At 41.3% G+C, this 20,151-nt stretch overlaps 1 protein-coding gene across 3 annotated transcripts in view; it reads left to right on the top strand.

Annotated features, from left to right (window-relative positions):
- Positions 1 to 20,151, top strand: part of grik2 (glutamate receptor, ionotropic, kainate 2) — a 346,386-nt gene that overhangs the window by 65,338 nt on the left and 260,897 nt on the right. For all 3 annotated transcript variants that reach the window (XM_086310278.1, XM_086310275.1, XM_086310277.1), the window contains exons 3-4: positions 13,598 to 13,765; positions 15,488 to 15,745. In XM_086310278.1, the coding sequence (XP_086166404.1) occupies positions 13,598 to 13,765; positions 15,488 to 15,745 (426 nt within the window). The remainder of the gene's footprint in view (positions 1 to 13,597; positions 13,766 to 15,487; positions 15,746 to 20,151) is intronic.

Genomic DNA, 20,151 nt, shown 5'->3' with positions numbered 1-20,151 from the left:
GCAGAGGTTTATTTGAAGAGTTTCAGTCAGGTTTCAGAGCTCATCACAGCACAGAAACAGCTTTAGTGAAGGTTACAAATGATCTTCTTATGGCCTCTGACAGTGGACTCATCTCTGTGCTTGTCCTGCTAGACCTCAGTGCAGCGTTCGATACTGTCGACCATAATATCCTATTAGAGCGATTAGAACATGCTGTAGGTATTACAGGTACTGCACTGCAGTGGTTTGTATCATATCTATCTAATAGACTCCAGTTTGTGCATGTAAATGGAGAGTCCTCTTCACACACTGAGGTTAATTATGGAGTTCCACAGGGTTCAGTGCTAGGACCAATTCTGTTTACATTATACATGCTTCCCTTAGGCAGCATCATTAGAAGACATAGCATACATTTACACTGCTATGCAGATGACACCCAGCTCTATCTGTCCATGAAGCCAGATAACACACACCAATTAGTTAAACTGCAGGAATGTCTTACAGACATACAGACCTGGATGGCCGCTAACTTTCTGCTTCTTAATTCAGATCAAACTGAGGTTATTGTACTCGGCCCTGAAAAGCCTAGAAATATGGTATCTAAGCAGATTCTTACTCTGGATGGCATTACCTTGGCCTCCAGTAACGCTGTGAGGAACCTTGGAGTCATTTTGACCAGGACATGTCCTTCAACGCACATATTAAACAAATATGTAAGACAGCTTTCTTCCATTTGTGCAACATCTCTAAAGTTAGAAATATCCTGTCTCAGAGTGACGCTGAAAAACTAGTTCATGCATTTATTACTTCCAGGCTGGACGACTGTAATTCATTATTATCAGGATGTCCAAAAAACTCCCTGAAAAGCCTTCAGCTAATCCAAAATGCTGCAGCAAGAGTCCTGACAGGGACTAGAAAGAGAGAGCAGACTGAATTAACTAAAGGCTTTTCAACCTCCCTGAGCCTGGTTCTGCTGGAGGTTTCTTCCTGTTAAAAAGGAGTTTTTCCTTCCCACTGTCGCCAAAGTGTTTGCTCGTAGGGGGTCATATGATTGTTGGGTTTTTCTCTGTATGTATTATTGCAGGGTCTACCTTACAATATAAAGTACCTTGAGGCAACTGTGATTTGGCGCTGTGTAAATACAATTGGATTGAAAGCTGGAGGCGGTGACTGGGGAGAGTCTGGGCTTGTCTGCTTGTCAGCATCACGCTCGTCTGCTTTGAATCACATAAAAAATAACTTATTATTCAACAGCTTATAATCTTAGAATCAATGATAATGAATAGATTTTTAATAATATTATGTGTGAATGTTTCATTCCAGCTTGATATTTATTAATGTAATGATGTGATCTGCTCCATACACTTCTCTTTTCCTTTGCATCACGTCTACATTTCACGATGAATCCTTGAATGCCGGCACCTTTCCCGATCTGCAGTCCATCACATCTCAGCATCTGTTATTGTCTCCTTGAAGGAAACAGGATTAAGTCTGACCCTGGATGTGTGGCTGGTGATTTGCTAGACAGTAACAGACTTAAGCTAGATTTTTTTAGACTTTTGTTTGTTTGTTTTTGGGTAACACATGAATCTCAGGACTGTGATATCACAGCTCTGTAAAGTCAAACGTGTAGCGGTCTTTTCCGAGCAGATTAAGTATCATGTAAATGTCGTGATGCCTACGGTGTTTTCTTCAAACCCTTTTTTCCATATTTAGTTCGTGTAGTTGATCCAACGTCCTGGCTGATGACCAAGTGAGTTGGCATGTGAAATGAATGCAAATAAATAACATAACATTGCATTTGCAGGATGATGATGAAGTAGACATATATTCTAAAGAACATGTCGATGTCAGTCCGAGCTGTATTGGTGATGATGTTACTGTAAGGTTTCGTTTGGATTGGCCCCCCGGCATTAAAGTGACCCGGACACTAGAGAGTCTCTGTTCTGTTCTTGCACCATCATTGTGGTTTAGTTGGACGCGTGTCAGGAACTCGTAGATGAGATTGCATTTGCGTCTTTGTCAGCAGCAGAATAAGTAGTAAAATATCTCAGTGCCTAAGCAGGAACTGAACTGTCAGAAAATTCCTTCATGAAGTTTGTGAATGGTTGTAAACAAACAGAATCACAGAGTCATTCAGAAAACTGTCTTTGGTCGCGTCGTTGAACACACCACTCTGTGGCACCATGCACACAGACATGTTTCACCCACACTTCGGACTAAAATAGACCTGCAGTAGAAACGTGTCAATAAAAGTATGACCAGGCCACGCAGCTCCCAGCAGCAGTGATGATGATGATGTCATAGTTTAATGTTCAAACCATCAACAAAATCCAGCATGAAGTAAAGTCAACTTTCAAGTTAGTTTTGCTACAGTTAAGCTACAGATGTTACATTACGCAGACGAGCTGTTCACCAGTCTCATACCATAAGTGAGGCAGCTGAGGGCTGATAGCTGCAGCAGGAAGTCTAAGTGTTGGCCAGCGGGTGTACTGCATCATATTTCAAGGCTTTTGTGACATTATTTTTTCAGATTTAAAGTCAAATACAATAAATACAATCAAATATTAGCCGGTAAACTGAGGCGCTGACCTGGGGCTGTTATGTTGACACCAGATTATTTCTGGCATTCATCCGCAGCACGGTGGCACAGTGGTTAGCACTGCTGCCCTACAGCAAGGTCCTGAGTTCAATTCCACCACCAGGCCGGGTTCTTTCCGCGTGGAGTATGCGTGGGTTCTCCCACAGACATGCAGTTAGTGGGGTTAGGGTAACTTTGACTTGCCCAGAGGTGTGTCTGTGTTAGCCTTGCAGCAGGGTGTACCTGCTTCTGGGCTCCAGACAAAGATAAGAGGATGGATTGAACACGCGCTCTTTTAAAGACATCATTCAGTTACTCACACACTTAAACATCCAGACTAACAGATGCTGAAATACGTTGACGTGAACATGAAATCTGTCTCATTCAGAAGATACAACACTAAGTATGCAAAGGCTTCAGTTTTTGGTGTATGCGGTTCAACTACTAACACTCCCATCAGCAGCTCATTGTCAGGTCTTCAGGAAATCCTTGTTCATGACTCATATTGATGCGTAAGTAAACTGAGTTTTTATTATAAATCATTTTTACAGTCTTTCTGTCATACGTATGACTGCATGCACGGACTCATTCAGTCATGCTGATGCAACAATTATGAGATCAAACAATTAAGATTTCCACTGTAGCTGTTGTACGCGACTCAGACATGAGACTCAGAGGTTGCCAGCAAGTTTCCATAATAAAGCTTTAATAAAGCAGGGGCTCACCAGCTAAACATGTCTGACGCCACCAGCTCACCTGCAGTCCTATTCCAGTGTACTCACAGCGTGACCTCCAGAGCCACTCTAGCTGAACAATGCAGGGCTGAGAGATTTGCTTTAAAAGCCAGGCCTGCAGTTTGCTGTGTTATCAGTGCGCTGTCCCTGCGTCCAACACAATCTGAATGATCTTTTTTTTATGACATTATAAATAAATGCACAGCTGAAAGTGCTGCTTTCCCCTGCAGAAAATAGAATTTCTTGCCTTTTGTTTTCTCATTATCTCTAAAGCATGTTGCCTTCCTCTCCACCCATTTCTGTCTGTTCTCACAGGAGGAAAAAGTGAAACGTCTCTATTAAAGGGCCCAGTTTCAATGTCTTCTTTTCCACTTTTAAAAACATTTCCTGTAATAAATAGGTGTTGCCCAGTATTCTGTGAAAAATGAACTGAGCGCATGATGGATGTGAGCAGAATTATTCCAACGATGATATAAGCAGAGGACTTCCTTTTCCTCCTCTCACTTTTGCTCTCTGTGTACATCCCTGCAGGATAGATTTATAGCATGTGTATGAGAGGGGAAGAATTCACTTTTCACTTTGTATTCTTGCAAATCATCTGTAAAAGAATGGGCTAATGCCAACCATCCATCACGCTGTTCCTGGTCCTTTTTATTTATCAGCTGCATCAAACCTTAATTTCTCTATTATGGACAGTGCTGCTTGTTGCTATATTTATGGTCCAGCTTAAAGCTGTCTTATTAACAGCGCATCAAATCACTGTGTGTATCACGGGTCACTTATACACAACGTATATCTGTAGGGTTGATACGTTACAGACTTCTGGTGACGTTCTTTGTATTAATTCAGGCTCTGTCACAATGAGAGAAAAGCTTTTCTCGTGTTAATGACCAGTAACGCCTACAGTCCTCGTGGATCGAAGCGCTCAGAGGAAACCCTCCTTTCACAGGCAGAGCGACTGCCACAGTGACACGTCTCCACAGACACATCTTCATCCGAGCCGTCAAGATTATTAGTTGTTAGTTAATAAGTTATTAGTTGATCAGAACGAGTAAAAAAAGGCTGTGTCTGCACAGACGCAGTAGTTTCCTACTTAGCTGAATCAGTTACTGAGGCTGCTCCATGTTTCACCGGAGCCCTGACGGATCTCAGACCAGGATCGCTTCACAATGAGAAGAATGTATCAGGCTGTATGTGGGAACAAATCGCCTCAAGGGAGTGGACTTCTGGCCCATCATCTCCCGCGTTTCCCCTTTACGTGAGACGATATCGCACACTTGTCTGAACACAGAAAACCAATGAAAAACAAAGCTGCTCATTAGAAACAGAAGGAAAACTTGTGAGTACTGGTCAGCTGATGTTATTGTTAAACAAACAGGAAACGAGGAAAAGGAGAGAAGATGGGACTTACATCCTGTGCTGTTAGCAGGCTGTATTTTCTTGCAGACTAAGAGCTGCTCCCTTGGATTGACTGGATGCCTAACTCAGCACAGACGCACTTAGCTAACTGTGCATATGGACGAGGTTGGACTGTTAAGCAAAATAAAGCTGTGTTGCCTGCCTGTCCTTTAAACACAGCATTATATTGCACGACCGCACAGCTTCAGTGTTCCCATTAAATGTGTGAAACTCAATTATTTCCTTTGGTGTACAGATGAGTGAGGCCTGTGTGGTTGTTCGGGTCACAGGTCTGTGGACAGAGGATGAGTTTTTCTGTCCTGGGAAGCCAACACACCACAGCAGATCTTTGCAGATCTATATAATGGATTGCAGCAGGCTGTGCTGTCTGCCTTCCAAGAATCTGCTTCCTCTCATTATGGTTTGCCCATTGACATTTCAAGATGAGAGCAGTTCGCAAAGACTGTGACTGAAGAGAGATGCTGACATTTTGTGTCTGTGCAAGTGCTCGACAATGGTGGAGAAGCACTGACATTTGTGAAAGTGCCGAGCAGAGCATTCCTTAGGTTTTCTATCAGGAGAAAGAGAGGAAAATTACACATCGCACACTTATATCTTTTATAGTAATCTTCGCTCGTAGGATGTCACAGGAAAAGATGAGTGGTAGGGAGAGAAAAACAAAGTGCAGGAAGGTAACAGGATGAGAAAACGGAGCTGAATAAAGGAGAGATGACAGAATAAACACAACCTAGTTGCAATTCTCCAGCGGCTCACTGCGTGAAAACGTCTTCAGTCTTCTCGCTCTGAGGCTCCTGTACTGCTGCAGACAGCTCCCTGAAGTACAGAAAGCCTTCTGCTGTTGATCTTATATAAAAAGGTACAAAGTGTTCAGTACAAACAGGCCGCTGAATAATGATGATACTGTTTAGTGAAAGAAACTCAATGTCTCTGCAGGGTTTGTACAGGCGCACAGAACATGAATGCAGAGTGAAAAAGAGGATTAATCACATTAAAACCATATAAGACTCTTTTATATTGTAGGAACTCCATCCTACAGTGAAGCGCCCAGGCCTGCCAGTGTGAGCTGGCACTATATAAAATTAAATGAATACAATAAGTTATATATTACATATAATATATATAAAGTTAATTCATCATGCTCCAGTGGCTGGAAGAGTACATCGTTATGACCATTATGATTTAGAAAGAAGTCATCTTGGCCCAAAGCGTTGCATTTAGAGTCCTGTTTTTATGATCACGCTCTCAGCGTGAAACCACGGGTTAGCGTTTGAGTCAATAAAACATGCTTTCACAATTTTACCTGAACAAGGTCTTACAGGCACAGTATTCAATCAAAACATAAGAAAACATGTTGCTATGAAGGAGTAAGTGAAAACTGTTTGTGGTAAACAGCACGGAGAAATGTTACAGTGCTAGCAAATCAAAAGATAAACATCAGACGAGCTGAGTGTTTGTCATAACACACTGTTAAAGAGAGTCTCCATATTTGCATCTTACAGAGTCAGACCAGAGTCATTCCTCTGATATTATCCATTCAAAAATCAACAATAGTCCAGCTTTGTTTGATTTACTGCCGTTGATTACAAACCCTTAAACAAATTCCATTACTACTAAGTAACGTGTTACTGTAATTAAATTACTTTTTCACTGAAAAAGTAGAGTAACTAATTACTGTTCATTTTTAGGTATTTTAATTACAGTTACTTACAATGTACTTGCGTTACATTGTAAAATAATTAAACTCGCTGAATATCATTATTTAATTTCAATAATTTGAAATAAACTCTGCCGCACTAACATCACTGTAGTGCAGCTGCGCGTCATTTCACACCAGTTTGCTGCACAGTCGTATTCTCCAGCGGAAGCTGTCGGACTGAAGCGAGTGGCTGTTTCATGACGTGGACATACTCCCGTATCTTCACTTTTCTGAAACAAGCAGACAAGAACATTACAGTGATATGTCAAAACTATGGGCTGCTGTTAATAGCACGAGTAACCTACTGAAGCGCCTGACACAGAGCATAGACGAACACTTCTGAGCGATCCTTCATCATCATCCATGGATAACACCGCGGCAACTCCTGCTGAGCAGCAAAACCTGATTTTACTTCAGCAGCGCAGACGGTGCTTAAAAAATGACTGCAGGCTACACTGTGGAAGAGATGCTAGCGCTGCGTACTGTAGAGTCTCCGTCTTTAAAAATGTATTTATTATTTAAAGAGTTTAATTTCTATTGTTTGTCCACTCGAGGTTTAGAGGGATTTTAAGAAGTATTTAGTTAAATTACTTATTGAGTTTCTCTCCCTCTTTCTTTCATTCTTTCTCCCTGTCCTATCCCCCAGTCATGTCTGTCCCGTTTGTAGCAACTGAAAATAAAATAAATTCATACTTATAATAAAGGTCAATCAAATGGACCAATATGGCAAGGCCATGATGATCCACTTGGTAAAATAAATCCGCTTGGCATCTTTCTTGGCCTTCAGACAACAATTCTGATGGCTAGAGATCAAAAAAAAAAAAATTACTTATTTAGTAATTAAGTTACTTTTCTGACACAGTAATTAGGTAAGTATTTTAAATACAATATTGACAAAGTAATTAATTACTTTTTTAAAGTAACTCACCCAACACTGCCTAGCCCTTGTACCTGCTGTCTGCATACACGCCCACGACGTCTTTAAAAAGCAGCAGCTGAGCTCTGAGCTCCTGAAGACGATCAGCTGTTGTGTGGTGCGCTCCTGGGATCGTTAAAGACTGCACGTGTTCAACCCATCTTGCAAAATAAAAATTTGGATACTGCTGCACAGAATAATGATCAGCTCATCTCTATTATTGGTTACGTGGTGGAGTAGTCTCAAATGAGTAGCTTCTCAAATATTAACTCTTGTCAGTCCTATTCAGCCTTTCATCGATATCCAAGCACAGAAACTGTTTCTATTACATGATGTCCAGCCTAGCACTGACACCACTGAGCTCACAAAGAATTCAACACTGAGCATCAAACAGATTAGAAAGTGTGCTCGGTCTCACAGGAACGACCCTTAGTTGGTTTCAAAGAGGCAGGATTTTGTCTCCACTCACACTCATGAATCACAGAGAACCTTGAATGCTGTGTAGAGCTGATCATCAGTTATTGGGCCCCTCTTATTTAATCTCTGTATGCTTCCTATAAGTAGTGGCTCATTATTATAACTAATCAGATGATACCCAGATGTATTTGGATGATCCTGTCAGTTTATGAACTGTGACATATCATGCACCTGCATGAAATACATGTTTTCTAATGTAACCCAGCATCAGTGAGACTGATGTAATTTAAACATATAAACATATTTATATAAGTATATTTAGTATATTGCATCTTACTGATAACCTTTTTTCTCCATCGTCCATGCATGTTTTTGTTCCTTTATTGCCTCCATCAGGCCTCCTCCTGCCCACTTGCACCCACATCCACACCCCTCCCACTCTCAGTACCACCCTCCCCAACCACGTCCACTACAGCCGCGGCTCAGCTGTGATAAAGATGGAACGTGTTCTCGGAGCTCGTCATGCTACGCTTCCCGTTCTGCAGCACTGATGCTCTGATGCTGATCACCATCAAACTGTCAGCAGCTGAGGTGCAGAGAGTGGGTGGAGGAAGTCAGCATAGTTTTCCTCATAAATAATTTTCACTCCACAGAAATGATGAGCTGAACGAAGATTATTTGTCTTTTGTTTAAAGAAAATTGAGATGAAAGTAGAAAAACACACGTTTTTAGAAAACAAAGAAACACAGCACAGTTGTTAAAAGGAGCTTTTTTAATGAAACACTGACTGTGAACGAGGTGTTCAGTTAACAATCAAGTTTAAAACAGCACAGATTGAATCGGTGTGAATTCTGAGTGTCACTGATAACCACAGTGGAACAGAGACGCTGGTTAGTCTGCAGGACCGCGGTAACACTACTCGCCTTTGGAACTACAGGTCGGGGTTTCACTCCTGACCAGGGCATCTGAAAAAGAAGTGCGTATTTTTGCTAAAGTTAATATTCCCAATCAATGTCTGACTCTTCTTCAGTCCTGTGAAGATGATTCTGGATTTAGTGCTACTGGCAGTATCGTAATTAATCATTAATGACTGGGGTGGGAATCGTTTTGATGCTTACGCGACACGTGTCCACAAAGGGAGCACAGTAACTTAATGGATTAAACACAGTTGTTATTGAGTCTTTGTGTCAGCAGGGACTCTGTGTAGTCCAGGGCGACTGTGGCTCAGGTGGTAGAGCAGATCAGCTCCTGATTGGAAGGCTGGTGGTTTGACTCCTGGCTCCTGCAGTCTGCATACTAACCACAAATTGCCTTCCGATGCGTTCCTCGGAGTGTGACTGTTTATTAGTTGCACTTGAGTTTAGAAGTGGGTGTGACCGGGTGAATGAGGCATGTTGAGGCAGCGCTTTGAGCACTCCGGGAGAGTAGAAAAGCGCTGTATAAGAATCAGTCCATTTACCATTTAGCACAAAGTCATTGGAGATATAATTAGATTAAAAAAACTAAGGTTGCCGTGTAAATTCAAGCCACATTTTAAGTGAAGTAAAAAAAAAATGCAAACATTTCAATATTTGCAATTTATCAGTAACAAAAACCCACCAACCCATGTATTTGTGTTCCTTATTTTTAAAGTGAGAACAAATAATAATAAAGTGAGAATAGTATTTAACAGTTACTTTACCTCTGCTTTGGTTATAAAGTATTATTAGGATGAAAATAAGACTGACGGAGAAACTGGTGCAGCATTGTTCTTTAGATCACATTCAGGGCACTGGTTGAACACATGCCCACATATTAAAAGTGATGTTAACACAAAGCCATAACATTCTTTTCAGAAACGTCGGGACCAAATATAAATATGAATCGAATAAGATGGAAGTTAGTTCACAGTTATCCCTGTCGGCACGGTGAAAGCATATGATCACAACAACAACAACAACAACAACAACAACAACAACAATAAGAATCCCATTCAAGAGAGAAATTTATTTCAATGTAGCAGAAATGACAAACAGTCTATTCAAAGCTAAATAACGTTTTGTAGCAAACAAGTTGCAAATTTTTAGTATTTTAAAGACAACGATTGCCTTTGATACAAAATGAAGATATTTTCTTATCAAGTTAAATATATATTTTAAAATATATGAATTATAATTAACACAGAGACGATAATTAAGTAGTTGTGGGTAATTTTGTATTTTGTGTGGAGACAATGGAAATATGATTTGTGAACAGCCAGGTTTACCTGAGCGAGTTCCTGAGATAGTCGTTGTGAATCTTTTCGTACTCACGCTGATTAATCAGTGTTTGGATCGTGCATGTTTCATTTTCACTGAGCATCCTGCCTGCTGGCTTTTCTGTGCACGGACCGTTGGGATCAGTAAAGACGCTGTTGATTGATTTCGCTCTTGACTGATCACAACTACACTGCTGCACAGACACACACACACACACACACACACACACACACACACACACACACACACACACACACACACACACACACACACACACACACACGTAAAGCTTCCAAGGTGCTTCTTTAGCATCTTTAAAATGTAATTTAAAATGTAAAATGTTGTAAAATGTAATGTCTTCTCTTGGTTACTGAGTTTTTAGGAGATTGGCAGACATCGTGACTAACAGTGACAAACAGGTTACCCCGTAAAACACGATCGAGAAACATTTTGGTAGCTAGGCTGTAACGTCTCCACGCTGGATCAATTTAAGATGAGCTTCATAACAGTCTGCACATGTGTACAGATTCCACCAGAGAAGCATCACAAACCCAGACACATTGAGGTGGTCATAAAAGAGCAAATGTAACACCAGTGACACTGAAAAAACAAACACTGATATACAAAGTGGCTTCTTTTAGCTTTTTAAAAGATAGAATATGTAACACAGGGATAATGTTTTTTTACGCTTGTATTATCTTCTACATTACATCATTACATCTGCCTTCAACAATCTTAAAATCCTTAGATTCTCCACATGTGTTTGATACAGTCTGTGTACATGATGCCTGTAAGTGGCACCTTTACTCTCATTCTAACCACCAACCAATTACAACAACAGGACTAAAGTGTCAGCATAGTCTTAATGTGTTTTGACCACAAACAGCAGCACTGGGCAGCACTGTAACATAGCACTAGCTGCTTAGTTAGCTTATGTATTACTGTGATCGATATATCATGTTTGCTGGCTTACTGGAACGATACAAAGAGAATATACTGTGAGTATCGCCCAACTAAATCTATGCAAAGAAAACTTTAATGCATGACACTGATGATGAACACAAGCAGGATTTCTTACTGAGTTATGACTGTTAAAGGGGAAGCTCCACTGTGATCCCAGGAAACTGATGAATTTATGTTGAGAAGTTTGGAAAAGAAACATTTTGAAAACCAATCCCAGTTCTACACTCTGGTTCATAAATGGCTTTACTGGAGGATTGTCTTTCTCTTTGCTTCTGTCCTCTATCACTTATTCTGCTCTATGTCCATGAAGATAAACGAGTAGAAGTTTATTCCTGCTCAGACTGACACCATCACAGTCAACATTTACAACAAGAAGAATCATCATGGCAAATGTATGGTGTGTGAAAATTCCAAGCACTCGGTTTTCCAATTATAGTACATCCTGCTTAACTGATGCTTATTAATTCCTTCAAACTCATTATAGCATGTAAAATAGAGCTCCCTCATGAGATGAATACTAATGTAAGTTTCAACAGTTCAGCCGCTGCCAGCCGTCTTTCAGCTCAGAGGTTTGCTTTACGTTCCTGCACCTAAACCGAATAAATCCCCTTTGATAAAGAGCATTTCTAAATATTTCAGTCACTGTAACAGACTCAGTGTATTTGCTGGTGACAGGTGTGTGTCCACTGTGCAGGGCTGCACGGTGGCACGGTGGTTAGCACTGTTGCCGCACAGCAAGAAGGTCCTGAGTTCAATTCCACCATCAGGCCGGAGTCTTTCTGTGTGGAGTTTGAATGTTCTCCCCGTGTTTGCGTGGGTTCCCTCCGGGTACTCCGGCTTCCTCCCACCGTCCAAAGACATGCAGCTTGTGGGGATAGGTTAATTGGATAATCCAAATTGCCACTAGGTGTGAATGTGAGTGTGAATGGTTGTCTGTCCCTGTGTGTTGGCCCTGCGACAGACTGGCGATCTGTCCAGGGTGTACCCCGCCTCTCCCCCTACGACAGCTGGGATAGGCTCCAGCACCCCCCGCGACCCTGAAAAGGATAAGCGGAAGCGAATGGATGGATGGATGGAGGTGTGTGTGCAGTGCTTGTACAGCGATGTGTGCGGATTATGTCCAGACTCGCTGAGAGCTCTGCAGTCAAGTGCTTGTAGTTGGAGTAAATAAAGCATAGAGTCGGGGTTCCTTCTGACTGACACTAAGCCAGCGGGGTCAGGCCGTAGGGCTACCCCAAACAAAAAACCTCAACACTTCTTTTACCATTGCTCTTCACTGCTCGCCAAAGGCTTGATTGATTGATTCACTGGCCAATCAGAGTTCATTGATCACAGAAACCCTTACCCCCAGCTCTCTAGGCCTTCTCTTAGTCCATTCATCTGCTGCCTGTCAGACGTATTCACTCGAGGACTGTAGCTGTGAGTGCTCACACTTTTACAATAACCTCCTCTGGCTTTCTGAAGAAAGTCCTTTACAGAGTTTCAAATGGAGGGCAATAAGGTTTTTATTTTAACGTCTGGTCTCGATCAGATGGCTTTTGCAGTAATAATGGATTTTTCCTGGTGTAAAACCCAGTGCTGGTTTTCTAACACTGGAATATTTATTTTCCAGTGTTAGAAAATCAGCACTGCTCAGTGTTAGCCATTGTTAATCTTCAAAACTGACTAGGTTACTTTTAAACATATAACACTGTCAAAGTGTTAATTTAACACTCAACAGTGTTGTATTTAACACTGGAGATTTTGCTGTGCACATCTGACTTGGTAACAGAGAGATCATCAGTCACATGACTTCCTATTCTGCTTGTGCCAAAAGATAATTCTTCACAACTCTGTGTTAAATTGGTGAGATCTGCAACTCTGTGGCAGGTTGCTTTCCATAGCATCAGTCAGACGTAGGTTGTAAATGTGACTCACAGATAGTTGGCAGGCATAGTTTCTAAGAGCCATTGAGGCCTTCAGCCTTGCCCACCTTCTCTTAACCTGGTCAGAGAGGAGGAAGCAGGTGGAAATGGTCTGTCTAAGGAGAGGAGGCCGTAAGGCAATGAACTGAACTGATGACTCATTTCTAAGTATTTTTATCAAGTCTCTATTACATCAGTTTGGACTTTAATAGTGGAACAGTTTCTGCCTCTGTGCTGCTTTTAACATGAGCGGTTATCGAGTAGTTTCATCAGAGCTAAAGTTACTGCTCAGAGGGTCACGCCTGAACCAACAAACATGGTTCCCTTTAAAACATGCTACACTCAGAAACGTGGTAGAAAGCACTTGTTTATGATGGTCAGAAGCTCAACAAGAGCTCGGTCTCTCACAGAGACATCTTTGAGTTGACTGAAAAGGTAAAGTGTGCGAGCGTAGATATTTGGTATGTTTGTGTCCTGGGACTTGGATGTACCCGATATGTGGAATGATTCAGAAGTAGCTGCTATATTGTGCCAAAAGTAGAAACCGCAGGGCACAGTGTTATCTAATTGAGATGGCGTTTAACCTTTAATGACATGAAAGTCTTTTTGATTGTTGAATCTTTGTTTCTCGTATGGTAAAATTAGCCACTTTTAAAAAGCCATTCATTTATTTTCTATGTATTTATGTGAGCTGAGCAGAAGTCTCATATTATTGATGACTGTTACTGATTGTATGCCTCTTTGTTTGCAGGGGGGATATTTGAGTCCATTGAAAGTGGCCCATCAGGTGCGGAGGAACTCGCCTTTAAGTTTGCTTTAAACACAATCAACAGAAACAGAACTCTGCTTCCAAACACCACACTCACCTATGACATCCAAAGGATAAACATCTATGACAGTTTCGAGGCCTCCAGGAAAGGTATTTGCTTGCTTGTGATTGTGTGTGCATTCATATAAATATATATGTAGTCACTGTTTCAGGCCCCTGAGCTGAGCTGCACTCGTTTAGGTTGTGGCAGTTATAATCAGGCGAGGGAGAAATGGCTGAGCACTACAAATGTAAACAGAGATAATTGATTGGTTCCAGGTAATGACTCAGCGGCAGTAATTCAAAGACCTGCTTGGCCCCCAGAGACAGCCAATAAAGTGCTATAATCTATCAGTTTTCTGTGTGCATCAGGCTGACATTTCAAGTCCCTTATCAATTATGGGCCATTATATCCTGTCTTAGTGATTTACTCAAGTCTCTTTTATTAAATAAGGTAATCAGAGTGCACAGCAAATACAAGGATATGTGTTGTTGGTAAGTCATCAAACTGAAGATGCACCTGTAGACCCATGATGGGAGTATATTTAATAGATTTAGACTTGTTGTCAATAGACAAAACTACACATGAGGACAAAATTATTATCTCCTCTTTGAGCCACAAAACACTGCTGTGAAATTATGTGCTTTAACTCTTTAATGCCCAAAGCTTGTAAAAACCAGTTAAATGGGTTATCTTCCAGTTTACATCCAGTATGAAAACGTTAGCATGGTTTCGATCTGTCTGAGAAAGCATGACGCCAAAAACAAAAGAAATCCGTTTCGGCTGGTTAGAGTTGTTGATGCTCATGAAGCAAAGTTGCCAAAGTGTTTCCAAGTATCAAAAACTGGAGTGCAGACATCAAGAAAATGAAAGAGTCAGTGCAGGATAATCCTGTTAGAGGAAGCCAACGATGTCAACGACTCTGTAACAAAATCTAGAGAGAGAGATGTCGAAAGACCCCATGACAACTGATGATACTTGGAAATGACTTCGTCAAGTTAAAAATTGTTGACTCAAAGAAGAAGAGACCACTTCAAGCTGGACTGCAGTACGCTAAGGTAACCTGGAGAACGATTATGGATACTGGGCATGCTTCCTTTGGTCAGATGAGACAAAACTACAGTTCTTTGGCCACAGCGCTGCTGCGTATTTACCAAGAAAGAAGGAAGAGGCGTATAACCCAAAGTGTAGGGATGCTTCAGTGAATCTGCAACTGGGAATTTCGTAATTCAATACTGGGTCTGGTTTGTTGTTTTGTCTTCCCACACTTTAATGATCCAAAACATATTTTGCTCCAACCTCTAGAAGACCAAAATGAATGATATTGACTGACCTGCACGAAGGCCCGATATGAGTCCTATTGAAAATCTGTCAGATGAATTGAAGACCAAGGTCCATGTCAGAAGACCATTAGGAGGAGTTTGAGAGGTTTGCCAAAGATATTGAGGCTGGGACTGCACTTACTGGAAACTACAATCCTGTAAAAACGTATCCAGTAAAAATCATGCACAGTTGCATCAGGGTGACTAATAATGTTGACCTTGGTAGGTTTTAGTTTTTGTGAAATAATATGTTACTATATGCAAAGCAGAAGGATCAAAGCACACAACATAAAACTAAACCTTTGAAAAATGACATTTTCATAAGAATGAATAATGATGAATTGTAAATAAATAATTCTGTCCTCATCTGTAATGTATGCAAAGCTGACCTGTGTAATGGTTATCTACATCTATCATGGAGCAGTGGTCTGATGCAGAACACAGATTAATGTTGACGTATTGCATCCGAGGAGCAGCGGGCTAACCAATTTAAATGCTTTGTCTCCCTAGCCTGTGACCAGCTTTCTCTTGGGGTAGCAGCGATTTTCGGTCCCTCTCACAGTTCCTCTGCTAATGCTGTCCAGTCTATTTGTAATGCCCTTGGGGTCCCACACATCCAGACCAAATGGAAGCATCAGGTGTCAGACAACAGAGATGTCTTCTACGTGAGCCTTTATCCAGACTTCTCCTCCCTCAGCCGGGCTATCCTGGACTTGGTCCACTTCTTCAAATGGAAGACGGTGACGGTGGTTTATGATGACAGCACTGGTAAGGCCGCATACACAGTTCTTGTACTGAAAGTTCTTGTCATATATACATTTAAAAAACTTTGAGAGTTTATAAATGTTTTAATAGCATTTCATGCTAAAATCTTTTCACTTGAAAAGATTCCTTCCCAGTATTGAATGTTCAGTTTGTGTTTGGGAAGAGGAAAATAGTAGAGTGGTCTACCGTGAAGGTATGGACATGACTTTTATTTTTGTTGGACAAAAGAACAAAAGCAGGATGGTTAAGTTCAAACTGCATCCAGGAGAGAAGCATCATACTGCTAACAGAAATCCATCTGCACAGATAGCATGCTAAGACAAAGCTAGGCCCTAATCTGCAGCAGGTTACGAACGATGAGCTACGTGTTCATGCAGGTAGAAGAATTATTGTGGAAATGACTTTAAGTGTTTTTGGATTAACTTTGAACTTTGCTTTATGTATATACGTAAAAACTAAAAGAGAGATCCCGTATATGTCCTCATTCGTATTGAGATTTGTCTTAATCTAGGTGACTGTGGCCTTTAACCTGTTAACTAATAATTATGGGACAGTTTCTTTCAGATCAGTTTAAAAGTATTGAAACAAATAGATTTAAAAATACTTCCCTCATTGAGTAATTAAGTAACATACTGCAAACTAAGACATAAAGTGTAATACATTACAAACTGCTGAAGTTTTGGAAAATAGAGGGTTAAACTTTTTTTCAGTCTGACCTTTCACACACACATTTTTCACTACAAACTACAAACATTCATTCATGTTTGTAGTTCATGTTTTTAGAGTACATCTTTCAGTGTACTCTAAAAAACAAAAGGTAAATCAAAACTACAGCAGTGCTACAGAATCCAAGAACTCTCTGTGTCACTTGCTTTTACTGAGGTTTTGGCTTGTTGAGTTCATAATCTGTGAGGAAGTAGCTTTTCTCCTTATGCGGTGAATGAAACCTTGTTCAGACTATGAGTCCAGTCTAGGTCACCAGATGACAAATAAGCCAGCAGGCTGGGTACATGGACCATATGCCAGAGGTCAGGGTAAGTGCCAGCATGGAGACAGGCTGCCAGGCCTCCCAGAGTTCCATCCAACAGACAGGCTGCAACTGAACTGGCCTGGATCGAAGAACTGCAGTGCATGTGTTCAGCTAGTGCATGCTTTGTGGAACAAACCAGTAGGCACACGTGATCAGGGAAATCTGCAAATAGCAGATTTTATCAGTGGTTTACTGTCCTTACGTTCTGTTGTGAATAGTCAGGACTAGAGATAAGCAGTGGAAAAGAGGTTTTAAGTCAGCCATAGACACGTGAGATTTGTAGTGTTAGTGACGGTGCGTACACACCGAACGCGATAGACGCGACCAGAGCGTCAGGTTTACATGAAGTCAATGGAGGAGCGCAATGAAGCGCGACTGGGGGTCCCGCGAAAATTCAGAAGCAGATTTGCGTCGCGAAAACGTGTTAGTCACACTTGAAGCGCGAATAGAAATACGCGCGGCAGTTTGTGTGGTGCATTCACGCATATCGCATCTACAGCTTGAGGTGGAAAAATATGAACTCCAGCTTCAAGTCGCGCCGCGACAACCAATCAGGAGCCTGGTCAAAGGGGCAGGTCCAGCCAAAGCTCCTTCTCTTCCACTTTAAGCTGGGTCTTTTTTATTCCTGTCTCCCTGTAAAAAGTTATATTTTATATATTTATGTTTAATGTTTTTCTGTTTGAGAATTTAATGACTAATGTCTCAGTTCTACTACACAGCAAATATTGGCACACAACTTGACATGTAGAATTTATTTCATATTATATCATTTCCTGTTTCATATGTTAGGCTGCCCTCTCTCTATGCCTTCTCCAATTTTGGTGATTAAACACAGCTGGACGCATCTTTAGCTCAGTTGGATGAGCATGTAGTCACATATCGTATGGCTGAGAGCGGGTTTGACTGCGAATGCTGTTAGCTGGCGTTAGCTGAGGTCAGTTCACAGACTGCAGACCGTTTCTAAATACTCAAGTACGCGAGTCTGTACTCACGTTTTCACTAGCCAGGACTTATAAGTTCACACGGGGGTCTGGACTTACCGACTTCCCCAGCTCGATCGCTCTACAACATTATAGCTCCGGGGTTTTACTGCCATCCCCTCTTAATTTAATGGTGATTGATATCTGCAATGGAAACTACACATGACATAGAAATTACATATGATGTAGTAGATCTCTTCAAGAAAAAAAAGATCATTTAAAAGCGTATCTTAAGGACTTTGACTAAATTCTGTTTCATAATGTCTCATAAGCTTCATACAGTTAAGCACAATCACTACATGACAGAAACACAAGCTTCATCTCTCTTAATAAACATAATCCACATGTATGCCTGAGAAAAAACAAACAGGTGAGACGTTAGAATGCTTTTATTTTTATTTTAGCAAACACTCAAACCTACAACAGACAGCTGCTGGTGTTTGGAAGAGAACGGAACAATATTTAAAATATAATCTCATCATTTTTGGAGCAGCCTTCAAGTATTTTGTTTGTTTGTTTGTGTGTGTGCGTGTGTGTGTCTGTGTGATGGAGTTTATGGGTGGGGCTTTGAAACTGATTGATCCCACAACCGCAGTTAATTAAGTTGTAAAGTGGACACAGCTAGTTCATCCTGGGGTTAACAACAGTTTGATTTTCTGTCTTGGTGATGGGAAATGAGCTCCTGGGTTGACCTACAAACACCTTTACCTGCTCAGTGTCAGCATTTACACAGGTGACTTGATAGTAAATGCAGATAGCCCTGATAGAGGATACTGAGGGCAAACTGAAGCATTGAAGGAGACTGGTTTGAATCATTGAACAGATTCCAGCAGGACTGGGTTTTATTTGTATTTTCTTTCTTGCTGCATTGCTACCTTTAGCTACCTGCCTAAAGTACCAAGACAAAGGCAATGTAGCAGAACATTTCTATTCTATATAATCTCACGGTTTCTTCCTCAGGAGTCCACATCTGCTGCTCTCCACCTGCTTTCCAGAATGGGACATAAAGGGGGGGGAACAATCTCTCTTTGTGTGCTGCTTTTCCGCCATGAAGGCGGCAAACAAGCAAATCAATAACAATAATGGTCCTCCTCTAACGGCTCAACTTTGTAATAGCCAAACTGAAATGGCAGCAGCATGTGTTATAGCTCCCCCAGTCAGCCATTACATCCGTACAACAACCAGGAATAGCACTGCTGCAGCTGCTGCTGTTGCAAAGTTTGATTACACCCACGATATATTTGACTGTGTGCTACTTTATGTATCAGTGTGCTCCATGGACCAAATGTGTCCAAGCATCAGGTTTCAGGTATGACCAATGAGTCATTTTGTCTGTTATTACTACACAACCTTTTTCTGAAAAAGACCCTGAGCAGAGTCCAAACATGATTCTACCCATCAAGGTTTCAAGCTCAGTCTCTTACAATGACACATGTGATAAAGCTTAGTGAACTCCTAACTGTTTATAGAGCAAGTTCAATAAAGAGATAGCGTCATCAGCAGATACTGACTGTGGTTCATTCAATTAAGCTATCTGGCAGTTAGACTCTGATGGCCCATCACAGCAAAACAGAATCTCAGTAGCGACAGGAGTTAAGCGGAGAATCCCCCGGAGTCTCGATGCTGGTGGTGGAGATGAAGACGGAGCTTTTAAAAAAACACTATTGAAAGCAAAAACAATCGAGTTATTAGAAAAAGACTTGATACACTAAATTTGAATGATACACTAAACCTGTGAGGTGTTTCCTGCTGTCTTCTTAATGTCTGTCGTTATCATCAGACTCTGTGTACACTGAATGCTGCTCCGGTCTAAAACTGTTTGTTTGTTTGTACTGGCTGTTTATAATTTGAGTATCAGATCTGTGCAGGAAATTGTGACCAGTTGACTGCTTCAACACTGCAGTCAGTAGGTAGATGGAACAGATACACCCCCAGTCCGCTCCTAGTCCAGTCATGGAAGGCTGTTAGAAGAGATTACGAGCTGTTATGGATGGCATGGATTTCAGCAAGAGTGAATGTGTAATAAAAGCAAAACATGACTAAAGCTAGAAAGATCCCAAACTGAGGAAAATGTTCCAGAATACAAATACAATGAGCTGCTGATAGTAGAGAAATATTCCTTCTTTAAGTCTGCCAGTGAACAGCCAAACAGGCTGACAGGGTGAGTTTCACTCAGCCAGTTTGAAGAGGCAGATGGATAATATGACAGGACGTGTTGAAAGGTGTTCCACTCAGGTTTTTTAAGGTCAGTAAATCCTGACGTGGCAAAAAGAAATCTTTGAGCAAAATAAAGTGCTGATGTTTCACGACCCCAGCTAGCCACTGTGCGCGTACGCATGCAGGTCCGAATCCAGGCGAACCTGAAATCTGGTGTGGGCTGCCGTCAGCTCTTAGTTACT

The sequence above is a fragment of the Aulonocara sp. 'chitande type north' Nkhata Bay genome, linkage group LG11 (assembly GCF_057382095.1).
Source record: "Aulonocara sp. 'chitande type north' Nkhata Bay isolate Kocher_YH1m ecotype deep benthic linkage group LG11, A_spYH_male_GT1.1, whole genome shotgun sequence".
In the NCBI taxonomy this organism is placed as follows: domain Eukaryota; kingdom Metazoa; phylum Chordata; class Actinopteri; order Cichliformes; family Cichlidae; genus Aulonocara; species Aulonocara sp. 'chitande type north' Nkhata Bay.
This window is presented reverse-complemented; position numbering and strand designations above follow the sequence as displayed.